The 12957-nt window shown below is 35.2% G+C and overlaps 1 protein-coding gene across 14 annotated transcripts in view; it reads left to right on the top strand.

The window, feature by feature from the left end:
* FRYL (FRY like transcription coactivator) overlaps positions 1-12957 on the top strand; it is a 272517-nt gene that overhangs the window by 154543 nt on the left and 105017 nt on the right. For all 14 annotated transcript variants that reach the window (XM_032274136.1, XM_032274133.1, XM_032274135.1 and 11 more), the window contains 6 exons: positions 4497-4576; positions 5244-5324; positions 7670-7838; positions 8423-8515; positions 10873-10971; positions 12100-12201. In XM_032274136.1, the coding sequence (XP_032130027.1) occupies positions 4497-4576; positions 5244-5324; positions 7670-7838; positions 8423-8515; positions 10873-10971; positions 12100-12201 (624 nt within the window). The remainder of the gene's footprint in view (positions 1-4496; positions 4577-5243; positions 5325-7669; positions 7839-8422; positions 8516-10872; positions 10972-12099; positions 12202-12957) is intronic.

The following is a 12957-nucleotide window of genomic DNA, read 5'->3' as shown; positions in this document are numbered from 1 at the left end:
AGCAATTCTCCTGCCTCAGCCTCCTGGTAGCTAGGATTACAGGCGAGTGCCACTACGCCCGGCTAATTTTTGTAATGTTAGAAGAGATGGGGTTTTACCATGTTGGTAAGGCTGGTCTTCAACTCCTGACCTCAGGTGATCCGCGCATCTTGGCCTCCCAAAGTGTTGGAATTACAGGCATGAGCCACCGCACCCAAACTGTTATTGTAGTTTCTACTAGATTTTCTTGCATGTTTAAGTAGAATTAGAGCCGCTTCTAAATCACGCCAATGACAAGATCTTAGAAAGTCTCGAAGCCAAAGATGGAGACATTACTCCATGAAAGAACTTTTTCTCTGTGAGCTGAAATGAGTCTTTGCTCTCTCTGTTTTTGGAGATGCAGTTAGAGAGGTTTTCAACTACTGAAAATAAGGGGAGAAATAGGGACTTTCAGAATGTCTGTACATTCTGATAATATTCATTCTTAAAGTAAAATTTTTAGAAGTTATATATTTTTTTTTACACCTTGAACTCTGTTTTGGCAGAACTTACATATCTTTAATTAAAATTAAAGATGTATTTCTTCTTTTACTTCTCTCTGTTTCTCTTTCTTTCCTTGCAGTAATATGATAAGACCAAAGTTGCTTATTTGTTTTATTTATTCAAATACACTTTCTTTCCTTTATCTTTATCTTTTTTTTGAGTCTCTCCCTGTCGCCCAGGCAGGAGTGCAGTGGCACGATCTCAGCTCATTGCAACTTCAGCCTCCCAGGTTCCAGCAATTCTCCTGCCTCAGCCTCCCAAGTAGCTGGGATTACAGGTGCCTGCCACCACGCTCAGCTAATTTTTGTATTTTTAGTAGAGACTGGGTTTTGCCATGTTGGTCAGGCTGGTCTTGAACTCCTGACCTCAGGTAATCCACCCACCTCAGCTTCCCAAAGTGCTGGGAATTCGCCCTGCCTCAGATGCATTTTCATATATCAGAGTCTAGGGATAGTATATTCTAGAGAAGTACACAGCAATCTCTGAACTTCATTTCCCTCATCTGTAAAATAGGAGGCATGTATCTGTCTTGTAAGTCTGTTACAGGTGTTATATACACAGAAAGTGGTGATGGTGGTAGTAGGGTGGCAACAAAGATTGCATAGCATGGCTGAGTGTTGTTCCTAGCTGTCATTGTTAAACTTCAGGCATAACTGAAGCAAATATAGTAATCTCCCTTTATTCTCAGGGTTCCAGGACTCCTAGTTGGTGTCTGAAACTGTAGATAATATAAAACCCTATATATACAGGTTGAGCATCCCTAATCTGAAATGTCCTCAAATCCAAAACTTTTTCAGCACCAGCGTGACACTACAAGTGAAAAATTGTACACCTGACCTCATGTGATGGGTTGCAGTAAAACATAGTCAAAACTTTGTTTCATGCAGAAGTTATTTAAAATATTTTATAAAATTACCTTCAAGCTATGTGTGTAAGGTGTATATGAAACAAATACGTTTTGTAATTAGATTTGGGTCTTATCCCCAAGGTATCTTGTTATGTATATGTGAATATTCCAAAATTTAAGAAAATCTGAAATCCAAAACACATATCATCCCAAAGATTTTAGATAGGGGATACTAAGCCTATGTTATGTTTCTTCATGTACATACATACCCACAACAAAGTTTAATTCATAAATCAGGCACAGTAAAAGATTTACAATAATAACTAATAAAAAAACAGAACAGCTATAACAGTATACTGTAATAAAAGTGTATGAATGTGGCCACACACACACACACAGTCTTAGTATTTTCAAACCGTGATTGACCTTGGGTAACTGAAACCACAGAAAGCAAAACTGTAGATACAAAAGAACTACTGTATAGAGGAGGAAAAAACTTTTTGCCCTGCCTTCTTGGGCTTAGTGACTGGGGCCCTACAAATTAAACTGACACGAGAAAGATTAGCAGGTCAAAATGTTTATTACAAATGCACATGGATGCCTTGTAGAAAATTTGCAGACCAAGAGTTAATACACTTTTTTTTTTAAAGATTCAGGTACAGGCCGGGCACGGTGGCTCAAGCCTGTAATCCCAGCACTTTGGGAGGCCGAGGCGGGCGGATCACGAGGTCAAGAGATCAAGACCATCCTGGCCAACATGGTGAAACCCTGTCTCTACTAAAAATACAAAAATTAGCCGGGCATGGTAGCGTGCGCCTGTAGTCCCAGCTACTTGGGAGGCTGAGACAGGAGAATTGCTTGAACCCGGGAGGCGGAGGTTGCAGTGAGCCGAGATTGTGCCACTGCACTCCAGCCTGGTGCCTGGCAAAAAATTGAAACCTTTCTCAAAAAAAAAAAAAAAAAAAAAAGACCCAGGTACAGACTGGAATGTATACCATTTTAACAAAGAGTGATAAGTTGTAGAGTAGTGACAAGACAAGGGGAAGAGGTTTGGGCTTCTAGGAACAGTAAAATTGTGGGAAGGTAAACATATGCAGAAAACTAATGGAATGTAATGGTTATTTAGTAAGGATTGTAGAGAGAACTTTTCCTGCATCTGCTCTTTCTTAATTGCCTTTAGCTCAAAATAATCAATGTGCCAAATGGCATATTGTGGGCGACTTGCCTGATCTCCTTCACTAGATTGCATGCTGCTTAGAAATCACTGCACACTCCCGCCAGCAATATATACAAAGCCTCACTTATCACATTATCTCTACTATTTGATATTGTCAGACTTAATTTTTTTCCCCATCAGATAGATATAAGATGATATCTTGCATATTTTCATTCTCTTAGTGAAATCAAGCATCTCTTTGTCAAAGGACAAAACCAGAAAATTAGACAATATTGTGAAAAGTTATCTCACATAAATATATAAAAATACAGTTAACCACAAATTGTTTTATAGATTCATTGCAGCCGCAATAAAAATCCTAACAGTTTTTATGGAACTTGAAAAGATGACTCTAATCGAATATGGAAGAGCAATGGGCTAAGAATAGCCAAGTTATCTCTGAAGAAAAGTAAGGAGAGGACCTGCACTGCTACATATGAGAACTTATTATTAGCTCTAGTAATTAATAAGATGGTATGGTTTTGGTATAGACACATACAAATTGATGGAACAAAATAGAGAGCTCAAAAATAGACCCATACATATACAGTTAGGGTCTTCATATCTGTGAGTTCTACATCCATGGATTCAGCCAATCCCCAATCAAAAATATAAAAATACCCCATAAATATATACACCTGCTAGGTACCCAGAAAAATTAAAAATTAAAAATATGTAAATAATAATACAACAATAGAAAATACAGTGTAACAACTATTTACATAGTGTTTACATTGTATTACATACTATAAGTAATCTAGACAGAGATTATTCAAAGTGTACGGGAGGATATACATAGGGTTATAGGCAAATAGTACACCGTTTTATATCAGGAACTTGCGCATCTGCAGATTTTGGTATCACAGGGGTTCTGGAACCAATACCTTACATATACTGAGGGATGACTCTGTAGAACTAGAATATGTGTTAGCAATGACTTGCAAACTCTTTAACCCAGCAGTTCCTCCTTTTGGAATTTTTCCCATGGAACCCTACAAGTATATAATGTTAAATGCACAATATGTTTAATTGTAGTACTGCTTGAATATTGAAAATCTGCATTGAAATGTTCATCAATAGGGTGCTCCTCAAATTATGATATATACATACTGAGTATTATGTGGTTGTTAAAAAGTATAAGGAGGAGCTCTAAATACTGACATGGAAAGATACATTATTCTGTTAAGTAAAGCTAAGGAATGCACGCATGCATGTGTGTGAGGATGTGTAGGAAAAAGGCTGAAAGGATGTACATGAAGTTGTTAATAGTGATTATATGTGGTGAAGGAGTAGGGCTTTTATTACTGGTTTACATTTTTTTAATTTGTTTTACATAGTAGAAAGTAGCATATACTTTTTCAAAGAGTTAAAATTTTGAGAATATTTAAATGACAGGTTTTAAATAATAAGTCTATAAATAGTTTAAGATTGTTAGAAAAGATAATGTCCCTTGTGGCCATTGTTCATGATAGTTCAGAATTGGACTATATGAAATAAATAAATAAAATTATTTAGCATATGAAATATAGGGCTGGCTCATTACAAAGGTACTTTTCTACAAGTTTTGCAGGGAGGTGTATGTAAGTGTCTTTTTAGCTTTCTGACAGTAACTATTTAACAGTAATAACAGTAACAACTATTGTTTTTCCTACTGCATAGTCCATAGTTTAGTGATTTGTGATTATGAAGCTAATATTCTTAAATTTAGAGCTTGTGAAATTTGATGAGTAACCAAATTCTTAGAGAAAATGAGATTCTCAGGAGAAAGGAAGGCTGACCGATTAGTAATAGCTTATCCCATGAAAATTAAGATTGATTATTAATTTAATTAGTTGAATTGATGAGAATACTCATAAAAAAACCAATAGCTTATTTAACTCTTACTTACCTGATAATTTTTTTAAATTCTAGATTCCTGTTCATCCTGTACCCGATCCCTTAGTTCATGAAGTCCTAAACTTAGCTTTTAAGCACTTTAAACATAAGGAAGGGTAAGTAAAATATTAACTTGGGATTGTTGCCTCTTTTTACAATCCAGGTCTAGACTATTTGAATTCTTATTGATAATTTGTTTTGAGAGTTCAAGGCAATTATCTTTTTTTTTTTAAGACAAGGTTTCACTCTCACCCAGCTTGGAGTGTAGAGATGCAATCAGGCTCACTGCAGCCTTGACCTCCTGGGCTCAAGTGATCTGCCCAACTCAGCCTCCTGAGTAGCTGGGACTATAGATGCACACCACCACACTCTGCTAATTTTTGTGTTTTTTGTAGAAACAGAGTTTTGCCATGTTACCCAGGCTGGTCTTGAACTCCTGGGATCTAAGTGATCCACCCGCCTTGGCCTCCCAAAGTGCTGGGATTATAGGTGTGAGCCACCGCCCCCAGTCCCCTTTTCTTTTAAATCCACACAAAAAGCCGATAAGAAAGATTTTGTAAAAATAATTCTTAGCACTATAGATTGGATATATAAGAACCAGAAAATTAAATATCATAGTATAGTAAAATTAAAGATAGAATAAAATTAGTATTGCTTTTATCATATAAATGAATATTCAGAGAATATTATACAATATTCTGATAAAGAATTTTCAAATGTATTAGACAAGAGAGTTTGTAGAAAAATTTAATGAAATGTTATGTTTGTTCTTTGTTATTTTAGATATTCAGGAACCAACACTGGGAATGTGCATATTATTGCAGACTTATATGCAGAGGTGATAGGGGTTCTTGCCCAATCAAAGTAAGTTTTACAAATCACACCCATTTAGATTTTCTTTGCATCTTAGAATGCTTCATTGCCAGCTTATATAGTAGATACCGATAGTATTTTCTTCATAGCACTAGGTTAGCTTCACCTTTTGTTACTTTACTGCTCTGTTTCTCAGATTCTCTTTAACACTCATACCTCAATTTCACCACTTGTTTTAATTTTATTTGGGGTTTTCCATAAATGTCTGAATTGAACAAATCAGAAATTACCAACCATAGTTAGGATATTATCTTTCCCCCTATTTTTAACAATACTGTTAGAAGCTTTTTTTAGAACTCTTTACAGAGCTAATAATTACTTTCCAGGTGAGAAGTTTTATTCCTCAGATAGCAATGCAATGTTTTCTAATGATCTTACTTGTTTTAATGCTAAACAGAGTTTGAATTGGTAAAAGAGACACCAAAAAGGAAAAATGAAAGATACTAGGTTACTCAATTAAAAGTGTGATTTATTAGGAGTTATACACATTGAGTTGCACTGAACCATCATTTTAGTGAACAGTGAAATGTGTTTGTCATTAGCAACTTGTGGTTGCTGTAAAAATTATGGAAGATTTTGGATTTCCTTTGTTACTACTGGGAAATTTTGTAAGGAAAAAAGTATCAAATTATATTTTCTTAGATGTGTTTTAAAGAGTCTTTGGCTCTGAAATCATCATATAACAAGCAACCTATCTAAATTCTAAGAAGGCAAGTACAATTATTATTAACGTTTAAGTAGTTTGTATTTTAATATCAGATGAAATATTTTATTTAGCATATTTTTTAATCCTTTTAACATACTAGGGACCCTTGTATAGCGAATGTTATGGAACTTAGAACATGGTTTGAGTATTTTAAATGATTTGGACATAGACAATAATTTTTAAATATCTTACAGTTTGAGATATTTTAAATGATGTAGACATCGACAGTAATATTGACACAAAAACATAGATATGAGCAATGATGTATTTCCCTTTATGACATAGTTCGTTCATGGTATTTTTATTTTTGTCAAAGCTGAGTTTGTATTTCAGGAATGTAGACCAGAAATTCTAAATAATACATTAGCAAATTGGATCCAGGAGAACACTTCATCATTGCTAAGTTAACTCTAGATGGCAAGGATTTTAGTAAGTCCAAACGGCCAGTAAATTTATGAAATAGTGCTCAGCTTCACTTGGTTAGTTGTAGGAGAAATGCCACTTTAGAGCAATACTAAGGTGTTTTCTACTCATGTATGTAATAAGCATGGGAGAAAACTTGAAAGGATTCACTTTGAGTTAGGCTAAAAGACCTAAGGAGGCAGGTGGTGGGGTTGAGTGGGGGTGGTGAAGTGAAGGAGATAAAGGCTAGGGTATATTTGAATCTTTTTGTATGTGTTTTCTTGGCGTGTACTGACTAATAATTTTCATAAGTAGTTTAACAAAAGGAAAAAATCCTTAGATTATAATATTATTTCAATGGAAAGAATTTTATCCATTTTACAAAAATTTTCTTCATGAAGTGCTGAAGAATATATCCATGAAGAATGTTATCATATTCGCCAAGATTACAATCAAAATAGATGTTATATTTCAATCATGTATGCGTATTTTGTTAATATGTTTTGTTCTCACAGTAGTCAGTGACCCTTGGAAAGCATGTTCTGAGGTTATTTTAACTTTAAGGAACTGGCCTCCCCAAGCATAATTATCAGTAAAATCTTTAGTTGCTTTATAATACATAGGGAGGTATTAAGTATTATTGATTAATAAACTATTAGATGTCCTTTTCAAATGTAAGCAAAGAAAAGCTTCCTAGCTTTAACAATTGTGATTTGAATCCAGGATGCTGCTCACATTTCAAAAGCCTTTTTACAGTGGAATGATGTATTGATTTTAAGTGATAATTAGTACTCTACGATTGATTGGCTTATCTCTTTGAACAAATTTACAGTCCAATTTGCTCTCTATATAACTAATTGCAGACTTTATATAAAAAGTTGGAGACACTCTCTGATTTACATGGTGGTGTTTTGTGGGTGGGTTATAGGATATTATTTTATTATGGTTATTAATTAAATGGTAATGGTGGTATGTTAATAATGTTATATGAATAAAGAAATGTTATGATTTCTCCTTCAGAAACTTCTAATTTAATTTTAAAATAAATGAACAACAAATTTAGAGTAGCAATTTTTATTTTCCTCTTTGTGCCTTCCTGGCAATTGTAATGAAGGTAGAAAAAGGAGATGATATTTAGGTAGCTTACCTTTTGATTTTAACCCTTAAATATCATGTGGAAATTAGTGTTTTTAATTCAAATCGAATTATGTCTCTACGTATATTAAAGGTTTCAGGCTGTAAGGAAGAAGTTTGTGACAGAATTGAAAGAACTGCGACAAAAGGAACAAAGCCCACATGTGGTACAAAGCGTTATCAGCTTAATAATGGGAATGAAATTTTTTCGAGTAAAAATGTATCCTGTAGAAGATTTTGAAGCATCATTTCAATTTATGCAGGTGATATACCTTCTCAGTGGTAGTAAATAGAGCAAGACTAACACTTCTTGCTCTTTATGACTTTTTAAAAGAAACAAAATATACATAAATTAATGGCATCATTTTTAGTCTCTTGTGTGTTAAGTTGTCATAAGTGTAAATTATTATTTTTTCTTTGAGACAGAGTCTTACTCTGTCACCCAGGCTGGAGTACAGTGGTACGATCTCAGCTCACTGCAACCTGTGCCTTCTGGGTTCAAGGGATTTTCCTGCCTCAGCCTCCTAAGTAGTTGGGATTACAGGCACCTGCCACCACGCCCAGCTAATTTTTATATTTTTCTTTTAGTAGAGACAGGATTTCACCATGTTGGCCAGGCTGGTCTCGAACTCCTAACCTCAGGTGATCTGACTGCCTCAGCCTCCCAAAGTGCTGGGATTACAGGTGTGAGCCACCATGCCAGGCCAACTTTATGTTTTGACTTAAAGATGCGTTGACCTTAGTTTTTTGGTAAAATGGCAGAGTGTTCACAAAATTATGTTGATATTGCAAATTCTTTAACCTTTGCTCTTTTGGTAATCTAAGTATATACCTCTTTCCCTTTAAGGAATGTGCTCAGTATTTCTTAGAAGTGAAAGATAAAGATATAAAACATGCACTTGCTGGTTTATTTGTGGAGATTCTTATCCCTGTAGCTGCTGTAAGTATGTTTTTATTTTCATACCGTTTGTGTGTTATATAAGAACCTTAACAACTCTATTCTTTCATTTTTTGTTTTCTAAAAACACTTACATGACAGTAAGCTGTGGTCATGGGAGGGCTTGTCTCATTTGTTCCCTGTTGCTTAGAAGTCTTTTCCCTTTGTTGATTGTACAGTGTCTTAGAGATCATTTCATGTATTTTGTTTTTGGTTGTTTCAGATGGTAGGGGAAATCCAGCTCCCTTCACTCCATCTGGGCGAGACATGGAAATTAATTAAATTCTTTTTGTTCAGGTTTTATTCTAGTTAAAATCTCAAAAAATGAAGAAATTTATTAATGTTGAAAAATTGAACTGTTTTGGCTTTCATTTTTAAACATTGAATTCACTGACTTGTGACCTATGAGCTTGTATGAATTGGTTTGCAGTATTCAGGTCCTGTCTTTAGAGCATGTGTAGAAAAGGTGAACAGACAATTGTTTTAAAAGTTAAGAATTTAAAATATTAATGAGAGTGATTGATGCATCTCTTTTTAAAACCTGTCTTGCATTGAAGATTTTTTAAAATGGGGACACACAAAACTCATAAATTAAAGGTTTGCAAGTGGTTTATTTGAGTAACACAGCTCCCGTTCCCTCCCAACCCAGTTTTTAGCCATATAAATTTGGCTCATTTTATCAAAAAGAAAACAGGCTATCATGTATAAGTCATGTCAGTTTTAGTCTTTTATTAGAAATGCACTTTGATTTCTTTTCCTGTAAGTTGTTTGAATTACTGTTTATCCCTTCCAAATGATCATTTGCACTTCCCCCCTGTTTGATCTACCTTTTTTTTTTGCCAGATGGCTGAGATTAGGTTTTAGTTTTTTTAGTTCATGAAAAGGAACAGGTTATAGGAAGAGAGGCGCTTGACAATGGTCCATTATCACCATGTTGCCTGCTCCTTTTATACCATATTTGCTTTTCTGTCCAGGTTTATTAGCCTGCTAGGGCTGCCATAATAAAGTACCTCAAACTAGGTAGCTTAACAACAGGAATGTATTGTCTCGTATTTACAGAGGCTAGAGTGTGAGATCAAAGTGCCAGCAGGTTGGTTCCTTGTAAGTGTTGTGAGAAAGAACCTGCTCCATGCCCCTTGCTTAGCCTCTCGTATGTACTGAAAATCTTTGGTGTTTCTTGGCTTGTAGAAGCATGGCTCTGTTCCTGCCTTCATGGTCACTTGGCATTCTCCTTGCGTATATGTCTGTGTTCAAATTTCCTTTTTTTAAAAGGACATCAGTCATGTGGATTAGGGCCTTCCTGATCCTAACTTAATTAACTCGATCCGCAATGACATATTTCCTAATGAAGTCACCTTCTGATGTATGTGGGGTTAGGACTTCAACATGAATTCTGGGGGGATATGATTCAACCCATAATACCAGGCCTCTGTAGGTAGAGCTCTTTCTGCCTGGAACATTCATGCCTCTCTAGTAACCTCCCTCCACTCTTTGCCCAGCTGACCTCTCTTTCTTTACTCATTTTTGTATTGAGTGCTTTCTGTTTGTCAGGTCCTCATCTATGCACAAGGGAATACAACAGTGAATATGATAGGAAAGACTCCTTAGTATTGTAGACTTTACTTACTAATGCAGAAGATAGAAAATATACTAGTGCATACAATAGATAGTGTGTCAGATTGTGGAGAGTAATGTGATGAAACATAAACAGTGTGGGGAGCATAGGATTGCCAAATGGGGGAGGAGGGAGTTGAAATTTTAAAGAATATGATTAGGAAAGACCACCACCTCGAAAGAGATGGTAGCAATTGAGCAAAAACTAAAGGAATGAGACAGTAAGACTTCCTATGTGTGTGGAAGGAGCTTCTCTGGCAGAAGGCCCCAGCGTAGATATCCTAAGTCAAGAAATGCTTTGATGCATTCTAGGAACAGCAAGGAAGTTCCTAAGGCTGGGTTGCCGTGCATGGTCAGAGGGTGGGAGATAAGGCCAGCAAGTTTAAATGGGAGACTTTAGCAATATTTCTGGTAAGAGATGTTGGATGCAGATTAGATGTTACTTCCTTGTGGAGTTTTTCCATAGGTGACCCTTTTGAGTGCACCAAGAGTACAGAGAATTTTCTCTCATTGAACCTGTTATACTGTGTCCTCCTTGCCTGTATTCCCACTTTGTTCATTCAGGGCTAAGACCAGGCTTATCTTATGTACTTAACATTTGGTCACTTGGCACATTGTAATACTTTGGTGAGAGTCTCAGTGAATTATTAACCAATTTCAAACCTCACAGTGAGTTCTTGTAAGCTTTGCATAGTTTAATCTAATGTCTGTAATCATTTTCTTTGTTTGCATTCTCTTTTTACTAGGCTGTTAAAAATGAAGTGAATGTTCCTTGTTTGAAAAATTTTGTGGAGATGCTTTATCAGACTACTTTTGAACTGAGCTCGAGAAAGAAGCATTCATTGGTATTAAACATTTCAAACCTTTTCATATTTAATTGGGATCTTTAGTAATTGATTTATGAATTCACTGGAGATTTAAGAGAATTGTAAAATCTAAAATTGCAAAATCCCTGAAGTGCAATACAAAGGCAAATTTTACATTCATATTTTTCACATTGCTCTATTTAAATTTTCTGTTCTTAATTTTACTAGCTCTGCATTTGATGAGTTGTTCAGACTTCCTTCTAGGTAATCATGCGTTGCTTAATGATGGGAATATGTTCTGAGAAATGTGTCATTAGGCAATTTCATTCTGCAAACATCATTGAATGTACTTACACAAACCTAGTTAGTATTTCCTACTACACACTAGGCTATATGGAATAGCCTATTGCTCCCAGGCTACAAACCTGTACAGCATGTAATTGTACTGAATACTGTGGGCAATTGTAACAGAATGATATTTGCGTGTCTAAACACAGGGAAGGTACAGTAAAAATATGTTGTAACCTCAGGGGATCACTGTCATAAAGTGATTTTAGCAGCTGTTTTCTGTCTAATCTTTTCTATACAGATTAAAGGCATTTTTTTCTACCTATCTCACATAACTTTTCTGTAGATTGGAGAAGGTTTGGAGAATTCGTCAAATATTTGACCATCTAAACTAGAGATACAATAATAGCAAACATGATTGTGCCAGGCATTGAACTAGTATTGCACTTTTTTGTCTTACTTTAAGCTTCACAACCCTGTAAGATATTTGTGATTATTGTCCTCCACTTTACATGTTTGGAAAGTGAGGCTTAGGGTGCTTAATGTAGCCACCATGAGATACACATTTGACAGACAGAAAGCTAAAACTTTAATGCCATCTGTCATCTGATCCCAGGGACTAGTCATAACAACAAACTGGATGAGGGACTAAATAGCATATTCAGAGAGGTATGATCAGTCAAGGAATTTTCCTCATAGAAAATTTACCTTTTATCCTTCTGCGTTGGATTATTCTATGAGATTATACTTCTTACTACAAAATGGAAAACTGCTTAAAAGATTTGTTTCCTTGCTTATGAGAATAAATGAAATATAATTTACAAGTCCAGTGCTTTTCGATGAAAAGTGTTAATTCTCTCTTTTCCCCATCTCCTTTAGGCTTTATATCCACTAATTACCTGCCTTTTATGTGTCAGTCAGAAACAATTTTTTTTAAATAACTGGCATATTTTCCTACAGAACTGTTTGTCACATTTAAAGGTAAGATGTAATCACACTTCTGATCTATAAATACTGACTGTGGTATATTTGTGCATATAAATTGAACAGTGCATAATGAAACTTTTGTTACTATTGATATACTTGAATAGTAACACGTTGCCACATTCCTTTTCCCATTTCTTCTATAGGGAGTCATGTATAGATATGAGTAAACCTTTGACTGAAAATTTAGTTTGTCCTATTGAATGCAAAATTGTACATTTTTAGTGATATTTATATTAAAGCTAGGAATATTTGTTAATATTTTTAGAATTATAGAGTATTACACTCACAAAACCCTTTAAATACTTATTTTGCCTTTTGTTTTGAGGAAATCAGTAATGTTGGTTTAAGTCTGAGCAAAATGAAAAAAGCTTTGATGATATCACTAAAATTTCATTTAATTTAAGTATGCCTAGCCATATCTAAAAGTTGGTACTGGATCCACACAGACGTAAAAGCTCCTGAAATGATTCTGACTTGAATGAAAGGGTACTTGTCACTAACACTATTTGGCACATCCATATTCAGCCTCTCTTAGTCCTGAACACAAAACTGTGAGAGATACAAGGATCATTTTCTTCCCAGGATGCTCTGCTGGCAGGATCCTCTGTTCTTATTTGGGTAGGAACACAATTCTGACAGAGTGTGGGAATATTCTTCAGCTGCATGTCATGCCAATGCTTGATTTGAATATTCTTTTGGTATATTCTTAGATGAGCCTATTTGAATATTTGCTTGCAAGTTATAGAAATA

This window comes from Sapajus apella, unplaced genomic scaffold (genome assembly GCF_009761245.1).
Source record: "Sapajus apella isolate SASKATOON/1434 unplaced genomic scaffold, GSC_monkey_1.0 scaffold5, whole genome shotgun sequence".
Classification (NCBI taxonomy): Eukaryota; Metazoa; Chordata; class Mammalia; order Primates; family Cebidae; genus Sapajus; species Sapajus apella.
The sequence above is the reverse complement of the archived record's forward strand: the minus strand, read 5'-3'. Positions and strand labels throughout refer to the sequence as shown.